A 19,043-nucleotide genomic window follows, 5' to 3' on the forward strand; every position below is an offset into this window, starting at 1 on the left:
TAGGTGCCATTGAGTCGGCTCCGACTCATAGCAACCCTGTGTACAACAGAACACTGCCCTGTCTCGCGCCATCCTCATAATTGTTGTTATGCTGGAGTCCGCTGTTGCAGCCACTGGGTCAATCCATCTCGTGGAGGGTCTTCCTCTATTGTGCTGACCCTCTACTTTACCAACTGTGATGCCCTTCTCCAGGGACTGGTCCCTCCTGATAATATGTCCAAAGTAAGTGAGAAGAAGTCTCACCATCGTTGCGTCTAAGGAGCATTCTGGTTGTACTTCTTCCAAGACAGACTTGTTCATTCTTGTGGCAGTCCATGGTATATTCAATCATCTTTGCCAACACCATAATTCAAAGGCGTCAATTTTTCCTTATTTATTTTCCAGCTTTCGCATGCAAGTGATGTGACTGAAAGCACTATGGCTTGGGTCAGGCACACCTCAGTCCTCAAAGTGGCATCTTTGCTTTTTAACACTTTTGCAGCAAATTTGCCCAATGCAATGAGTCTTTTGATTTCCTAACTGCTGCTTACACAGGCAATGATTGTGGATCCAAAAAAAATGAAATCCTTGACAACTTCAATATTTTCTGTTTATCAGGATGTTGCTTATTAGTCTAGTTGTGAGGATTTTTGTTTTATATTGAGGTGTAATTCATACTGAAGACTCTAGTCTTTGATCTTCATCAGTAAGTGCTTCAAGTCTTCTTCACTTTCAGTAAACAAGGTTGTATCATCTGCATATTGCAGGTTGTTAATGAGTCTTCCTCCAATCTTGACTCCCTGTTTCTTGGATTATTTGCTCAGCATACAGACTGAATAAGTATGGTGAAAGGATACAACCTTGATGCACACCTTTTCTGACTTTAAACCCCTTGCTCTGTTCAAATAACTGCATCTTGGTTCTATGTACAGGTTCCTCATGAGCACAATTAAAAATTATGTATTACCTTCACAAATAGAAACAAATGGATTATACTTAAAAAAAAAACTACTATTTTAAATATGCTTTCCAAGTTAGAAGTAAATGCCTATCAGCTCCTCTGAACTCCTGGATCACCAACGAAAATTTGGGAGGATTGCTAACAGCTCACAGCTATTCTACCATACTCATCAAGGCATTTTAAACTTTTCAGGAACTCTCCTCCTTTCTCTTCTCTGTATTGTTCCACTACTTCCCTGATCATAAAGAAAAGTTTTAGGTCTATTCCCATTTTTAATTTTTTAAGTTTATAGTTTTTTTCTCAGAAGTGTCTTTTGACTTGCCTTGCATTTACCCCAGTAAAGGCCAGTGTCCTAAATATTCTGACCAGATTTTTTCAAGTGTGGATGATTCAGACCCTGTTTCTCTGCTCTCTAGGTCTGCTTTCATTGACAAGACGCAGGCAAACAGCCCACATCAACCATCATTTACTTACCTGTCACCATCTTCGGCAAAAAAGCTGGATGAAAGCAAACACATGCTTTATGAGGGATTATCTTCCTAGTCTTCTTCACCAGTACCTCATTACCATAGACTAGCATTTCTCCACCTCCGCACTACTGACGTGCTGGGCTGCATAATCCTTTGTTTTGGGCCTGTCATGTGCATTGCATGATGTTGAGCAGCATCCTTGGCCTCCGCCCACTAGATGCCAGTAGCTTCTCCACAATTGTGACAACCAAAAATGCCTCTAAATACTGCCAAATGGCCCCTGGGGAAAGGGGCAAAGTCACCTCCAGTGGAGAACCATTGGCGCAGTTCAGACTTGCAATAATTCTCAGAGATGGGGGTGGGTTTTCTTCTCAGGTTTTGAGAGAAAACCACACAGGTAGAAGGGTCAAAGTCCCAGGCTTTTCTGTGATGTGCTCGACCAAGGGGCCCCTGAGTCCATCCCCACACTGCCTTCCTGGCTGCACCACGACTCTTGCAAACAGACTGAGCAGTCCCACCTTTCTGGACCCTTACCTTTTGAAAGTAGTTTGCATAGTCAATTTCTTTGGCCACAAAACTGTACATGTCAGCTGAGAGCTGGTCCTGTGGAAGGCAAAATAAACAATGAAGGTAAAACATACAACAGCATGTGGCTAATGCAGGAGTCCAGACATCATAAGAGAAAGAGTCCTAACCATCCCTTAATCTCATTTTTAATCATACTTGACTCATTACAAATTCTTCCCATGGGCATTTCCTTGTTTCCCAACTGCAACTCTAGAGAATGAGTAAGTGTGAAAAGAACACCTATGCCAGGAGCTTCCCCAGGGATTTTCACACATGGGCCAGATCTAGAGTTAGGGAAGCTGGTGTGGGGGAGTGATGTGCGAGGTATTTCCATGCATCTCTCCAGCCTGTGCCCCTACTCTGAAGCAAGCTCCGAGTTATACCCGGTGTTGCTGCTCTCCATCCCCTGCCACTTCTTCTCCTTAATCATTCATTCTCATTACCAACTGGTGGAACCCAAGCATATGGGGGAGAGATGGAAATGCAGCAGCTGGAGGGAAGAATGGATAAGACAGACGGGCAGAGAAAGGATTGCTGACTCAAACCTTGGCCAACTCTGGGCTCATCCAACATCACATACAAATCTAATAGTGTTAATAGTCCTTGCCATTTAGCTCTCTAGGGGATCATACAGCAACGACCTCATGCTGCACCTGAATCTGGTGTCTTCTCCTCAGAAGGGAAGAGTTCTCCATTGCAAAGAATCCCCCATAGCATGTATAATAACAGCACATTTCGAGCAGGATGTGGAGTCTGTCACTAACCATATCTTTTAGCACATCTCTTCTCTGAGCTTGTGTTCATCTAGACAATGGGGGGGGGGCATTATGGTCTCTGTGGGTCCTCCCTGTTGGGTGGCCCTAGGCAGGAGATCCTTAGAAGAGATGCCTCAGTGGGAAGAGGGTAGCCTGTATGTTCAGGTTGAGGTGAACACAAGAAGAAGAAAGTGCACCAGAGGCTGAATGAATTAAAGCAGGTGGCTACTCATTCAGGAAGAGCCTGAATCACAGAACATCAGGCCTTCCATGGCCCCCTCATAACCTCAGCCCTTCCAGCTGCCAACTAAGCAGTGTTTTAATTCTCAACAAAACCACTGGGATATACAGAAGCAATGTTTCTTTTTCTGGTATCCTTGAAAGCTTCTGGAGGGATCATCAGAGCTCTTGTACAGGGGCAACAGACCCAAGTCACAGAGTTAAAGGAGGGAATCCGTGCTCTGGAGAGCTTCAAGCATAGACTAGACAATGCTGTGTTTGATAAAGTTTCAGAGAAAAAAGAAAGGGAAACATGAATTAGCCTTCACTGAGAGCAAGTAGTCTGGGGGTTGGGCACAATGTTAGATGGAATTCTCATGTAACTCTCTTAGGTAAGTATTGAATTTCTAATTTGTGATGAACGGGTGCCAAGAATTAAAGGACTTTATCTTTCCTATCCACCGTCTCAAAAGTGTTTAGCAGAGTGAAAAAGACAAAACAAATCTGTTGCTATTGAGTCGATTCTGACTCATAGTGACCCTATAAGACAGAGTAGAACCGCCCCACAGAGTTTCCAACAAGCGCCTGGTGGATTCGAACTGCCGACCTTTTGGTTAGCAGCCAAGCTCTTGACCACTGCGCCACCAGGGCTCCTTAATAGAAATTTGATGAATGAACAAATGAAGAAACTGAGGCCCAGAGAGGGTAAATTCCCAAAAGGGTAAAATGGGCTTTACGACCACCACAGTTTCCTTTCACCGATGGATCCCTGAAATGGATGCCTCTGTAGGGCTGCTAAGTCAAACAAAGACTATAGAGAGAGAGGTTTCACTGGGTACCAACCTTGTCTGCCACCCCCCACAGCAGTGCCCAGGAGAGGGCGTCATCAGCCTGGCAGTGGTGAGGGGGACCTTCCATGTTAAGGAAAACCAGTCGGGTGATAACAATGACTCAGCAGACAGAGGAAAGGAAGGGACCCCTGAAAGGCTAAATGCCAAATCAAATACACCATCAACATCTCAGCGTTTGGGCTTCTCCAAGACATGATGTGAGAAAATACAGATCTTCTGTATGTGACCTCAGGAAGATGAAAAGGATTTTTCAAAGGTACAATTTCATTGCTGTATGATTATGCTGACAATGGGGATTCCAAATAAGACACGATGCAAATAGGAAATAGAAGTGGGAAATGTCAATTGAATTTCCATTTATTTAAATCATCAGAAACTTTTCTTCAATAGGAGAAAAATACACTTTCAACAATAATCACCAGAGTTTAATGTGTTAAAAAAATCTTCATTTGCTTTCTGATTATGCAACTAATCCACACTCAGAAAAATATAAATAACCAAATTCACCTGTATTTCCACCACACAGTCTCTATAAATACTTTGATGTTTGTTCATTTCGTATCTATTCTGAACAGTCACATATATTTTTGATTGCCTGACTTACAAAAGTGGGGCCAGCCTGCTTTGTACCTTATTTACCCCCAGATAAACATGCTTTCTAATGGTTACGTGGTATTTTTTACTATATGCGCAGACTGTTGTCTCTATGCTGGATATGGTGTTTCCAATTTCTGACAATTAAAAATAATAACTGAATGAATATCCGCTTATACAAGTTTGCACCCAGCTATTGATTACTTCCTAGGATAAATTCTGCAGCTAAAAATTACTCCTGATTACATACCTACTTACATTCAGATTAAAAAATATTAGAAAGATAATTATGAATTGGGACATTAAGGCTTTTGATATATATTGCCAAATATCCATTGGAAAGATCACCATTTACACTATGAGGTGCAATCCATAGGTGTTTTGTTTTTCATAACTTTTTGATTTTGTTTAATCACTATTAAATTTATATGGGAAATTTCAATAATACATTCTTAACTTGCATTCTTTTGATCTGAGGTTAACTTTTTTCTAGATTTACTGTCTATTTATGTGTGTCCCACTGTCCATTTCTTGTTGGCACTGAGTATCCATTTTCCTATGGGAGTCGTCATCTATTTATGCATAAGATTTCTAAGAGTTAAAAGTCTGACTGCTAACCAAAAGGCTGCCAGTTCGAATCTACCAGTCACTCCTTGGAAACCCTATGGGGCAGTTCTACTTTGTCCTATAGGGTCACTATGAATCAGAATTGACTTGATGGCAATGAGTTCAGTGTTTTTGTTTTTTTTTTTTTAGATTGATGAGATCGTTGACTTTATCAAATACTGCTAATATTTACCCCCAATTTTCCATTTGTCTTTTGATTTACAGATTTTTTTTTTTTTTGGCACTGTACTTTTATTACGGCTTTTCCATGTATTCAAACCTATTAAATTTTTCTCCTTATGATTTCCCTCTATGGCAACATGCTTAGAAAGGGCTACTCAACCAACTATATATATACATGTGTATATATATACACATATACACACATATTACATGTGTGTATATATATATATATGTATGTATATATATTCCATAAAGAATACAAAATTTAAATCTTTAATGTATTTGGAATTTAATTTGGTACTTGGGTCCCTGGTGGTGCGAACAGTTTGTGCTCAACTAGTAACCTAAATCAAATTCACCCAGTGGCATGGTGGAAGAAAGGCCTTGCAATCTGCTTCCCTAAAGACCATGGCCAAGAAAACTCTATGGAGCAGTCTTACTCTGTAACACAGGGGGTCGCCGTAAGTCAGAATCGGCTCAACGGCAATGGGTATTAGATACAAAACATTTATTTTTTTTCAAAGAGCTAACCAAATAATTCAGAATCATTCATGAACAGAGCAGATCATCCTTATGAATTGGAAATGTCAACTTCATTAGATGAAACATTTCATATACTTGGGTTTTCTTCTGGCTGGAATAGCTTATTTATTTTTTTGTTGATCTATTTATTCTTGAAATAGTTGTTGTTAGGTGCCGTCGAGTCAGTTCTGACTCATAGGGACCCTACGTACAACTGAACGAAACACTGCCCAGTCCTGCGCCATCCTCACTATCACTGCTATGTATGAGCCCAATATGTGGGTAAATGAGAATGCCCTGTCCAGCTTCCATAGTGGTGCTCTGCCTGACGTGTCAAGGAAGCTCCCAGCAGTGGGTCAGGGAAACCCATGCCAGTAGAAGCTCTGCCACCAGCTAGCTTCCCACTCGGTGTGGCTGTGCAAGCCCTTAGACCTCATGGGGTATATTCTTCTGGGAGAAGGACTTCCAGGTAACATAAGTACTTCCCATTAGTCCACAGCCTTCCAAATTAGGGGGTAGTGATGGGTTCTGCCAGGGTCTCGTTTACTTACTCACCATGACATAAAACTAATTTCTAACAAGAGGAGTTGCGAATCAAGACTCAATGTTGTCTTCTGGTCTGACGGGATGGTACTATATTCAGTGATGCAGCGATGGCCCTTTCACCTAATTCCAGGGCTACCGCAGACATAACCCCCTATTTTTACAATATGTGCTCACTTAAGTTGACTGTGAGGAGAGCAAACAGGGTTAGACACCTACATTTCAATTGCCATCTTTCCTGGATTCAAGTTTGATTTTCTCAAAAAATGAACAGTATACATTAGAGAAGAATAAGATGGAAAACAAGAGACATAAGTTAAACAGGCAGGGGGGTGGGGAGAAGGGGAGAGGGAGAGAGAGGAAGAGAGAGGTGGGGGAGCGACGGAATGGGAGAGGCTGGCTAAGCAGGCAAGATAACCACCTGGGTGAGGCACAGGGGAGACTATAAGGACTAGGATGTAGGGAGATAGCATCTCAAGGGCAGATAAAAGCAGGAAAGGTGAAGGTAGAAAGTATTATCTTCCAGTGAAAACCTGAGGGCTATAGTCAAGCTTTGACTATACTTTGAATGAAAATAAAACAAAGCAAAACAAAATCAATATGGCAGTCATCAGGTGGATTAATTTTATAGTCACTAGCTTCTTTATAATTTCAAGCAACTGTCTCTATGTACAGGTTCCGCATGAGCATATTAAGTGTTCTGGAATTCCCATTCTTCCTAATGTTATTCATAATTTGTTATAATGCACACAATGGAATGCCTTCGTGTATTTGATAAAACACACATAAACATATTTTCATTATTCTCTGCTTTAAGCCAAGATCCATCTACCAACAGCAATGATAAGCCTTGTTCCAACATCCTCTTCTGAATCCAGCTTGCACTTCTGGCAGGTCCCTGTTGATGTACAGCTGCAGTCATTTTTAAATTATCTTCAGCAAAATTTTGCTACCATGTGATATTAATAATATTATTCAATAATTTCCACATTCTATTTAATCACCTTTCTTCAAGTATGGATCTTTTCCATTTGGCTGGGCAGGCAGCTGTCTTCCAAATTTCTGGACATATATGAGAAAGTACTTACAGCATTGCATTCACTTGTTGAAGCATTTCAACTGGTATTCTGTCTATTCCTGGAGCCTTGTTTTTCACTTAATTGTACTCATACAGGATCTGTACAGGGATCAAGAGGCAGTTGGTTCAAACAAAACAAGGGAATACTCTGTGGTTCAAAATTGGAGAAGGTGTGTGTCAGGGTTGTATTCTTTCACCTTAATTACTCAATCTGTAAGCTAAACAAATAATCTGAGAAGCGGACTACATGAAGAAGAATGCAGCATCAAGACTGGAAGAAGACTAACAACCTGTGATATGCAGATGACACAACCTTGCTTGCAGAAAATGAAGACTACTTGAAGCACTTACTGATGAAAGTCAAAGACTACAGCCTTCGGTATGGATTACGCCTGAACATGAAGAGAACCAAAGTCCTCACAACTGGACCAATAAACAACATCAAGATAAATGGTAAAGAAATTAAAATTGTCAGTCAACATCCACAGAAGCAACAGTCACGAAATAAACAGTGTATTGCATTGGGCAAGTCTGCTGCAAAAGACCTTTTCTTAATGTTTTAGAACACAAAGATATCATTTTGATGACTAAGGTGCATCTGATCCAAGCCATGGTCTTTCAATTGCCTCATATGCTTGTGAAAGCTGGATAATGAAAAATGAAGACAGAAGAATTGAGGTGTTTGGATTGTTTGCTGGCAAAGAATACTGGCTATACTATGGACTGCCAGAAGAATGAACAAATCAGTCTTAGAAGCGAGGATGGAGAGACTTCGACATGCTTACTTTGGGCACGACATTATGTTCGGTAAAGTAGAGGGTCAGTGAAAATAAGGGAAACCCTCCATGAGGTGGATTGACACAATAGCTGCAACAATAGACTCAAACATCCCAATGATCATGAAGATGGCACAGGATCAGGTAATGTTTTGTTCTGCTATACATAAGGTCGCCATGACTCCGAGCTGACTCTGGTAACTAACAACATCTTCTCTATTTTTTCTTCATTGCTCACAGGTTCTTTCTTACTTTCTCTCCTCTTGGTGAAATATTACCAGCTACTCACATTTCCTTAGATGTATTGGTTCAGCGGTCTTTTATAGGGGCCCTGGAAGAAAAGAAAAATCAGGTACCAGTTGCAAAGAGTGGGGCTTGTCTCCTTTTGACGTGTGGAAGCAAAGCAGGGATTTGACAGGCTCCTAAAGGAGTGCAGGCAAGGAAGTCCACCAGCCCATTTGCCTGACGTCCCAGCTGGTTCTGTCTCATGGAACCCACCACAACTCGGTTTTCTTGGTAGGCTAAAGCTCACTTGGTCCCAGAGATCGGGAAAGCTCTGCTTGGCCCTCTCTGTGCCTCAACAAAGAGGAATCAGATTGCCACTTTGTTCACCTTCAGCCCACAAGAGTTCAATTTCTGGTATGCCACAATTTAGGGGGCCCTAAAGACTTGTCTTAACTGCTGAGGAAAAACCAATCCATGAAGTCACAAGGAAAACCAATCCATTAAGGAAACCCAGAAAGGAGAAGGAGAAAGCCCAAAGGTGATATTTAGAAAAACTGACAACTGATGAAGTACAAATAAAAGAAGGTCAGAAGAGAACTTTAACAACAAAAGCAATGACTGCTCTCAAGAGGATCAGCTCAGCATACAATAAGACTACCCACAGCAGAGCGTGTGGTTTTATTAACTGGATATAAAGATTGTAAAGTTCACAGATGTCACAGACTAGCCAAGATAACCAAGAAAAAGAGTGGTGGCTACCTTACTAAATATTGCATTTGCTGTACAACCATTATAATAGAAATTGTGCAATACTGGCCCAGGAATAAACAGATTATTGGAACACAGAGAGTCCAGGAATAAATCTGAGAATTTAAAAATAGTAGGATTTCACTTCAGGGAGAGGTGGTTTATTTAATAAATGGTACTGTATGGCATAATTGGCTATCCATCTGAAAGGAAACAAAAATAGAGCTCTACCTCACATCATGTACAAAATAAATTTCAAGCGTTAAAATGCATAAAATGGGAGAGGGGGAAGTACTACAAGAAAATTAAAGGAGAAAACGTTTGTAACCTTGGGGTGGAGGATGTCTCCTTCCTAATGAACCAAATGGGCCACCTAGGACCTTTACTTACGTAAAGAAGATACATACAAGGAATCTATTAAGTCGTTAACAGAAAATGTCAACATAAAGTCAAAAGACAAATGGCAGACTGGGAAAAACATCTGCAACACAACAGAAAGAAAAAAGTTTAATATGCCTAATATACAGAGTATGTTCACAAATAGATATTTTAAAAAATAGAAATATGGGGTCAATTACACAAACAGGCAATTCACCAAACTGGAACTGCAAATATCTAATAAATACAGAAGAGATACCACCATTAATATTCATGGCAATTAAAATTAAAATTACACAGAGATAGCTTTATTCCCCAGCAGTCTGGCAAAAAATGGGAAACTTCCACAACACACGTGACAGGTGAACATGAGGGACAATGTGCGCTTTCACAGACTGCTGCTGGGGTGTGACCTGCAGCTTCCTTCTCAGAAAAGTAAACTGCCCGTACCGATTAAAGGAAAAGATACAGTCTTTGACCAAAAACATAGGCTTTTGGGAATCCAGCCTACAGAAAAAAATTCCTTGTGTATGCAGATACACATATAAACATCTTTATTATATCATTTCTGGTGATGGCAAACAAACAAAAATCCCACGCCAACGTGAATGTCCTTCAACAGGAAAACAGTTAAATAAATCATGGAGTATGTATATTCCTATTATGGGATATATTATCACCTTATTAACAGACTCTAGCTTCCTTATGCTTATAACTTTTGTGGCCACTTGGCATGTAAGAAAGTACACTGTTCACAATAAAGTCTTAATAAATATTGGTTAGGAAGGTGGTTGTCACCTTCTTTGGAAATAGAAGGGTTGCTAGGCAGAGGGGATGTTTCTCTTGATATATTTTTGTATTTTTTACTAATTTATGGTAAACATGTACAGCTTTTATAATCTCTGAAGGACTACATATATACATATACATACATATATACATTCATACATACATACATATATACATTCATACATACATATATACGTTCATACATACATACATACATTCATACATACATACATTCATACATACATACATTCATACATACATACATTCATACATACATTCATACATACATTCATACATACATACATTCATACATACATACATACATTCATACATACATATATACATTCGTAAAGACATACATACATATATATAGGGAGAGAGAGCGGACAACAGCAAAGGTATAAAGCTCTGCAGGAATGTATAAAGCTATTAACTGCTTATTCTGATGTAGGGGAATATTCAAATTCAGCATCCTCTCTTAACATCATCTTGTCTTTTTAAAAAGAAATTTTAAAAAATTTCTTAACTGAAGAATATAGGTTCATGGTCGATGGGTAGGGAATACACAAAGTGAACTAAGTTACAGGAGAGAAGAGCTATACTTCACAGCACCAGATAGATATTTGCCATTTACACAGGAGTTCAAAGGACCAACCAGCTTTACTCACGCTGAACCTTGGGTCTGAAGTATTGGTCTTACTTTGCTTGGTTCCATAGTACTGTAGGTTGAGAGATAATGCATTCTTTAAAAATCTTCCAATGTTTCTAATTCAAGAGAGAAATTCTATCTGACTCTGCATGTCACCTGAATGTTAAGGTCAAAGCCACCTGGACAGGGTGGCTGTAAAAGACCAAGCCAATGGGCACACGGCCAGGACGAAGAGAGCCACGAAGAACAGACTCCATATGCAAAGTACTTAAACCAGCTGCGATTTAGTCAACTCAGTCTCAGAGAGACCCCATGTGTGTCAGAGTAGAACTGTGCTCCATAGGGTTATCAATGGCTGACTTTTTTCCGAAGTAGATCACCAGGCCTTTCTTCTGAGGTGTCTCTGGTTGTAGCAGAACCACTAATCTTTTGGTTAGCAGCTGAGCATGTTAACCATTCATAACACCCAGGAACTCCCCTCTAACCTTGTATGTAATTAAGACAACAAGTACCCAAAACAGTTACATAAACATGGTATTTTTGTTTCTCGGATCTACATACAGTTGGTTTCTCAGGAAACCCGAGCTGTCATAGGAATGTACCTAAGAGTGCAGATATACAGAGTATCATGAATGGTGTACTGCTAAGTAAGTCCTACAAAATGTTTGTGGGGAGAGGAGATAGGAAGCATCTGAACGAGTATGACAAAGGGTATCATTCCATGAATGCAACATCCCAGTTCTTAGAATGATGTACTCCTGTCTTAAAAAATGGGTAGTTTCCTTTTCTATAATGAGTATCTCCTTGGCTAGCATTTCAACTTCAAAGAACAGTGTCTTCCAGGAGGCGAAGGATTGATAAGGTGACTCAGGAAATATTGAAAGGTAAACAAGAACATGAACAATTTAATATCAACAGTGAGTGAAGCCTCTCCTATTTGTCTCAATTGGCAGCCATCCTGGGTGGTCTCGAATTTACTACTGGCAACTCAGATGACTTACAAAAGCATCGTGCAGAATCAAGGGTCATTTCCTCTTCACCTACTATGTAGGAACACCAATGACAAACACCAATGACAAACACCAATGACAAACACCAATGACAAACCAACTCGTCTAGGTCACCATCAAAATTCAACTCTTTGGGATCATGCTGGGCCTTTGGAGACACCAGCAGACCAGCATGGGGGCATCGGGCTGAACAAGAGGCTCAGTAACAGGGTTTTACAGAACTCCAGTGAACAAAATGGGAATCCCTTAGGGATCCCTGGTCTGTCCTAGCAGAGGAGCAAAGAAAGCGGGTACCCTGCAAATCTCCACTCTGTTGGCAGCCTCCTCCATTTCTTCCCTGAGGGCATCAGCTTTGGCACCCGCAGGCTGTAAACTGCTGGACAGACCTGAAGACCTGGAAGTCTGCTGCCACCTGACAGAAAACAGGAGAGAAAAAGGAGAGATGTGAGATAGGTAGAGCCTTCGGGATATTGTGGGATAATGAAGAAAACAGCTGGTTACAAATACTACCCAGAAACTACGCATCCTGGCTTAAAAGGAGAGGTAATAGAAAAGTCCCAAGTACTGCGGGTGCTGTTGTTTGCTGCCATCAAACTGGCTCCCAACTCACGGCGACCCTGCGCCCAAGGACGTAATGCTGCCAGTCCTGTTCCATCCCCATGATCAGCTGTGGACTGGACCACTGTGATTCAAAGGGTTTTCCCTGGCTGATTTGTGAAGCAGATCACCAGGCCTTTCTTCCTGGTCTTAGTCTGGAAGCTCCACTGAAAGCTGTTAAGCCTCACAGCAACACACAAGCCTCCAATGACGGGTGGTGGCTGCACATGGGGTACACTGGCTGGGAATCAAATCCAGGTCTCCACACGAAGGTGAGAATTCTACTACTAGACCAGGAGAAAGGGAGACATGCAGCAACTGCTGACTGGAGCTGAGGCTCTGCAGACCCTTCAGACAGGATATGCATTCTCCAGTTTGCTGCCATATTTTCCTACTGTCTTCCCCAAACTAAGGCCAAATGACAATCTCCATCACTTTCTTCTAAGCACAGCCTATGTCATTCATTTGGAGTCCCTGGGTGGCATAAACTGTTAGTGTGCTTGGCTGCTAACCAAAAAGTTGAAGGTTCAAGTCCGCCCAGAGGTACCTTGGAAAAAAGGCCTGGTGATCTACTTCTGAAAAAAGCAGCCACTGAAAAACTTACGGAGCACAGTTCTACTCTGATACTCGTGGGATTCCCATAAGTCAGAGTCTACTCAACAGCAAGTGATTTGGTTTGGGGCTTATGCCATTTAGGTACGATCCCTGACTATCCTGTGGGCATTTGAGTTTGGATACATTCACTTACTTGGCTGAAGCAAACGATATATGCCAAGTGCAAAGACAAGCAGATAAGATTAAAAACAAAACTGAAAGTAAAAATCTACAGTGGTAAGCACAAAACAACTTACTAATATCAACATTTGGATATCTCATTGATATTTTCTTAAACATTTATTTTTGTGAGGAGGAGCATACTGGCTTCCCAAGGAAGCCACACTGGGAACTTTCATGGGGAGTATAAACATTTCTGGCTGCTATGTCATTATCAGGAAATTACCAAAAGGAGGCCCTGAAAGAAGGCTCCAATTACACAAGATTCCAGCCCAGGCAGTCAACACGGGATGAAAGGATCCACGGTGGGGGTCTTCCCTTAACTTTATAAACTTAAAGGCTTACAGGGGTCAGCGGCAAGAAAAATTAGTCAAATGAGCCATTATCTTAAAATAAGTCCACCTGATTATTTATTTTCTACTTTCGATAGAGACATAAGACACAAAACTATTTTCTCAACTCCAAGAAAAACAGCAGCGTAGTTGTGATAACCAACAGCAGCCGGACCTGGCTTCAGTCTTAGGAAGTCAGCAGGGAGGGAGGGCTGGGGGTGCTGAAGGGTGGGTGCTACCCTGTCCAAGGGGGAGCTGCTCTCAGCTCCAGCTGATGATGCCCAGGCAGGAGTGTGGCTGTGAGTTACCAGATATTTCAACTGACAGAAGAAACTTGAACTCCCCTGATGAAACGGGGCAACCAATTAAACACACATCTTTGAAGACACCATGCAGGCCAACCCTGCATGGACCAAACCAGCGACTGCTGCCTTGGGCGGGGACCATCAGCCTGCAACCTCCAGCGCAGAGGTGCAGGGTGCGTCGCCCTCCTGAGTCGGGAATCTAATCACTGTGTTTTCTCCACTCCATTTTTCTTTTCTGTTCTGCGAGGTGCGGGAAAACAAGCAAAGTGCAGGGCTCCATAATACAAAAAAGAGAAAGTAAAGGGCTCTTTGTCATTAGCAAAAAGTAGTGAAATAAATGACTATCACTTAAAAAATGCACCCATGGGAAAATTACTTAAAGAGGCTTTGGGACATCAGGATGCTTCACACTTCACAGACGGACATGCGTCCTGATTCCAGGCTAAGAATTCAGGGGAAATTAAAGACACGTTCTACTCAATGACATTTCAAAATCTAGGTTGAAATAAGTTCACAGATAAGGACTAGTAAGGATAATTCTTTCTTATAAAGGTCCGCCTTGCATAAATATTTAATTAATACCGCCCATGTTTAACTATTATAAATCAAGAATTAAAGTTATTTTTTTCTTTATATGAATAAAATATGAGATGCCACGGCTGTGACTTAGATCCCAGACAATACATAAGCCTTCAGAGTGGACTGAGATCGAGGTCCAGCCACCACCTGGCCGTGCTACCTGCAAGAAAACAACCAGTCACTGATGGAAGTATACAGAAAATGCACTGACCACATACACAAAGCTGATCTCTACTGGTGTGTACATCTGGATTAGATTTACAAAACAAAAACAAACAAAAAATCCCAACGGATTCATACTAAAAAAAAATATTTTTTAGTATAAAAAAAAAATTTTCCCAAGTTATCTCATCCTCTTCCCTTAGTCTCACCTCTTTTTTTCTCATTCTTTAGTCAATATGCTGGTACTTTAAAAACCTACAACTTTTCTCTCCCATTAGAGGGAATTTTATTTGAAATATATAAGTAATTCATTTTGATATTATAAAAATAGTAATAATAAGATTCCAAGAAATGGCCCCTTTATGGAAACTGAATAACAAAATATCAAGGGAAACCTGGAAGAATATGTATAGGTAGTTATTTGTTGGGAAAAGTGACATTAATTACGAATTTCAAGGTATGGTGGTCATCTCAGCCATTATTCCACATATAAACTCAAAGGTTGGACTGATCTGCTGGAGAAGAAACAGGGATCTGGACATAGTCCAAGGAGTGTTTGAGCTTTGCGATTTGACGAGGCAGAAAGATTATTTCCTCCCACTCAGAGAAACTGACGTGACAACATCATTCTCAGACGTCTATGACTATCTGACCTGGGCGAGATAAAGGCAGGACATAAGCCTCAATGAAGGGTAGATGAGAGAAAAGGACCAGAAATGAAGGTAGGGAATTTCAGCTACCTGGGGAAGGATAAAGAAGACAAATGCAACGTCAGTTCAGGGTACCATGAAGTCTAGAAGAAATAGGAAAGTTTCTTTAGTGGGACATTTATTGTTCCATTTGCCCAGTCTTCTCATTTCCTCTGTCATCGGAATTCCTCTCTCTTATGGACTGAACTGTGTCTGTCCAAAATATATGTTGGAATCCTAAGCCCTATACCTGTGGATGTAGTATAATGCAATGTGATTACCTTACATCTAAAGTAATGCAATACAGTCACCTTCCATAATGCAATATAATCAATCAGTTGAGATCATCCCAGTTAGAGTGGATTCTAAACCTAATCATTTCTGCACTATAGAAAAGGGCAGAATGGACACAGAGACACAAGCAACACTAGGGAAGACAGATGGCCACGTGAGGACTGTCTATAAGCCAAGGAACCACAGAAGGTCTAGGACTACATACAAGGAAGGAATCAACACAGCCAAGGCCCTGATTTGGACTTCTAGTCTCCAGAACTGTGAGAAAATGAATTTCTGTTCTTCAAAGCCACCAACTTGTGGTGTTTCTGTGACAGCAACAATAGGAAACTCTTCTGGAGTTTCTGCTGTAATATGTGGTCCAAATGGGAGCTGCCATTTTTTGCCTGATCCTCCCAATGACTGGCTCAGGAGCGGGCCCCTGATGTAAGTCCTGTCAGGGTGCAAACCTCATCACCTCAGCCAACTGGCAGGTCAAGAAAGTGGGAATATACGCGAGGTCTGGACCAGTGGAGGCCCCTCCTTTTCACTGAGAAAGAGGAAGAGGGCTCATGCTGGGGAGACACAAGCCGCAAGGAGTTTCCAGTGACCATGAAGAAAACAGATTTAGGAAAAAGATGTCTGTAGGTGGACAGAAGTAGAGGTGGGGGTACAGAATGACTCTTGACGGTAAACAAGACTTGGCTGCCAGTCCCAGAGGTACTCAAACCTGCCATGGCTCCAGAATCTCACTTAGTTATTCACTTCTCCTCTAATTCCATGAGCTGCCCAATAGTCTTCCAAACACTCCCTTGTTTTACTGACATTAGTTCACATGCTTCCAAAGAAGGTAGGGTAGGGCTCAGAGGTAGCAGTTCAGCAGAGGCGTATGGTGCCCTGGACCCAAAAGGGTTGACCTTGAGATGCATGTCCAATAAAAAGAAAGGCTGACTTTGAGAAGTAATGGGGCTCCTTCTTTAACTACCACTGTGATAGTTAATTTTGTGTCAACTTGACTAGGCTATGGTTCCCAGTGGTTTGGCCGAACACTAGCCTAGGTGATGTGATGTGATGTGATCAGATGTTATATAATGTAATCACCTTCCATAACATTTCATAATGTAATGTAATATCAACCAATCGGTTGAAAAAGGTGTTTCCTTAGGTATTCATCATCCAGAGTATAAATAGTCATTTTGACAGAATTCTCTCTCTCTCCACTCAGCGTTCTTTCTGCCTGACCTACAGATCTTGGGATGCAAGTCTGCGGTAGTACCCAGACTGGTGCCTGGCCTAAAAATTCTGGACTTGCAAGCCCTGCCCCCCACGACTGCGTGAGCATATTCCTTCAAGTAAATGAATCAATCATCTCTCTCTCTCTCTCTACATATATATATATGTATCTGCTTGCTGAAAGTAAAGAGGACTTAAAGCACTTACTGATGAAGATCATAGACTACAGCGTTCAGTATGGATACCTTAACATAAAGAAAACAAAAATCCTCACAACTGGCCCAATAAGCAACACATCATGATAAACAGAGAAAAAACTGAAGTTGTCAAGGATTTCATTTTACTTGGATTCAGAATCAACACCCATGGAAGCAGGAGTCAAGAAATCAAAAGATGCACTGCATTGGGCAAATGTGCTGCAAAAGACCTCTTTAAAGTGTTAAAAGGCAAAGATGTCACCTTAAGGACTAAGGTGCACCTGACCCAAGCCATGGTGTTTTCAATCGCCTCATATGTATGTGAAAGCTGGACAATGAATAAGGAAGACTGCGAAGAATTGATGCCTTTGAATTATGGTGTTGGCAGAGAATAATGAATATACCATGGACTGCCAGAAGAATGAACAAATCTGTCTTAGAAGAAGTACAGCCAGAATGCTCCTAAGAAGCAATGACGAGACTTCGTCTCACACACTTTGGACATGTTATCAGAAGGGATCAGTCCTCGGAGAAGGCTATCATGCTTGGTAAAGTAAAGGGTCAGAGAAAAAGAGGAAGACCCTCAAGGAGATGGATTGACACAGTGACTGCAACAGTGGCTACATAACAAGGATCACGAGGATGGTGAAGGACCAGGCAGTGTTTCCTTCTGTTGTACACAGGGTCACTATGAGTCAGAACTGACTCGACAACACCTAACAACAACGACATCTCTGCTTCTGTGTCTTTGGAGAACCCTGACTAAGAAATTACCAAACCAAACCTATCACAGAAAAGATGTTTGTGTATCATTCACATTCCACTCAATTCACAATCTTTAATTCAGTATAAATCATCCTTAACTCCATTCTTCCCATCTATAATCTTCTATTTATCTTTTAAGCTTCAGTCTTTTCTAAAAATACTAAGGTCTATGTAACTGCCTTTGGTACTAACAATCAAAATGGGCTGACAATATATAAAAAGGTCCCTCCCTTTGTTGAAAGGCATTGTGTGTCCCCACCTAGAACATACTGTTTATTTCTGGGTAGTGTAATTCAAGAAAGACAGAACAGGACTAAAGGAAGCTTTGGTAATCAGAAGTAGGATGCTGCAAGGAATAGAACCTAGTATGTGCAATTGGCTAAGTGGAGGTGTAGCATGGGGTAGCTAGGGGTAGCGAAACCCCGGACTGTGTCAGAAGAGCAGCTGGAGATCCTTGTTATTCAATGGCAGAGCATTTGGTCTTACTCCCACTGCTGTATCGTGGGGTGCAGTCCTCATGCTGACCAAGGGTGAAGTGTTAAGGGAAATGGCAGGAAGCTGGGGTGGGTTGCTTCCTCTTGTGACTCATCCTGCAGCCTATGATCTACACTGATGGAGAACCCATAACTTGAGGCCTTGGGTTAGATCTTACACCATGGTTATTAAAGTACAGATTTGAAGGGAAGTCAACTAATGTTTGAGACAACTGTATTGCTAATGACCTCTCCAAAGCAATCCTCAATGTCCAAATTCATAGCCACAGAAAGCGGACAGTGAAAACCATCAATGTGATAAAGGAGATGGGTCAGATTTATATAGATTTTTCAATCTGAAACAACAAAGATTGTAAAGGTCCCGTTGACATTTGTAATTAAAGAAATTTGGATAGGGGAGTGTTATGTGTTGAATTCTGTCCCCAAAAAATGTGTGTCAACTTGGCTTGGCTATGATTCCCAGTACTGTATGGCTGTCCACCATTTTGTGATCTCATGTGATTATCCTACGTGTTCTAAATTCTAATCTCTATGGTGTTAATGAGGTAGGATTAGAGGCAGTTATATTAATGAGGCAGGACTAAATCTATAGGATTAGGTTGACCTTGAGTCAATCTCTTTTGAGACATAAAAGAAAGAAGTGAGCAAACAGGAAAAGAAAAGCCAGGAGCAGAGCTCATCCTTTGGACCCAGAGTCCCTGCACTGAAAAGCTGCTAGACCAGGGGAAGACTGATGACAAG

The 19,043-nt window shown here is 41.2% G+C and overlaps 1 protein-coding gene across 1 annotated transcript in view; it reads right to left on the bottom strand.

The window, feature by feature from the left end:
• Window positions 1-19,043, bottom strand: part of ARHGAP44 (Rho GTPase activating protein 44) — a 114,009-nt gene that overhangs the window by 59,668 nt on the left and 35,298 nt on the right. The window contains exons 7-8 of the mRNA XM_023730984.1: window positions 12,197-12,314; window positions 1,945-2,013 (exon numbers count right to left, since the gene is read on the bottom strand). Of these exons, the coding sequence (XP_023586752.1) occupies window positions 1,945-2,013; window positions 12,197-12,314 (187 nt within the window). The remainder of the gene's footprint in view (window positions 1-1,944; window positions 2,014-12,196; window positions 12,315-19,043) is intronic.

Source organism: Trichechus manatus, unplaced genomic scaffold (assembly GCF_000243295.1).
Source record: "Trichechus manatus latirostris isolate Lorelei unplaced genomic scaffold, TriManLat1.0 scaffold00040, whole genome shotgun sequence".
In the NCBI taxonomy this organism is placed as follows: domain Eukaryota; kingdom Metazoa; phylum Chordata; class Mammalia; order Sirenia; family Trichechidae; genus Trichechus; species Trichechus manatus.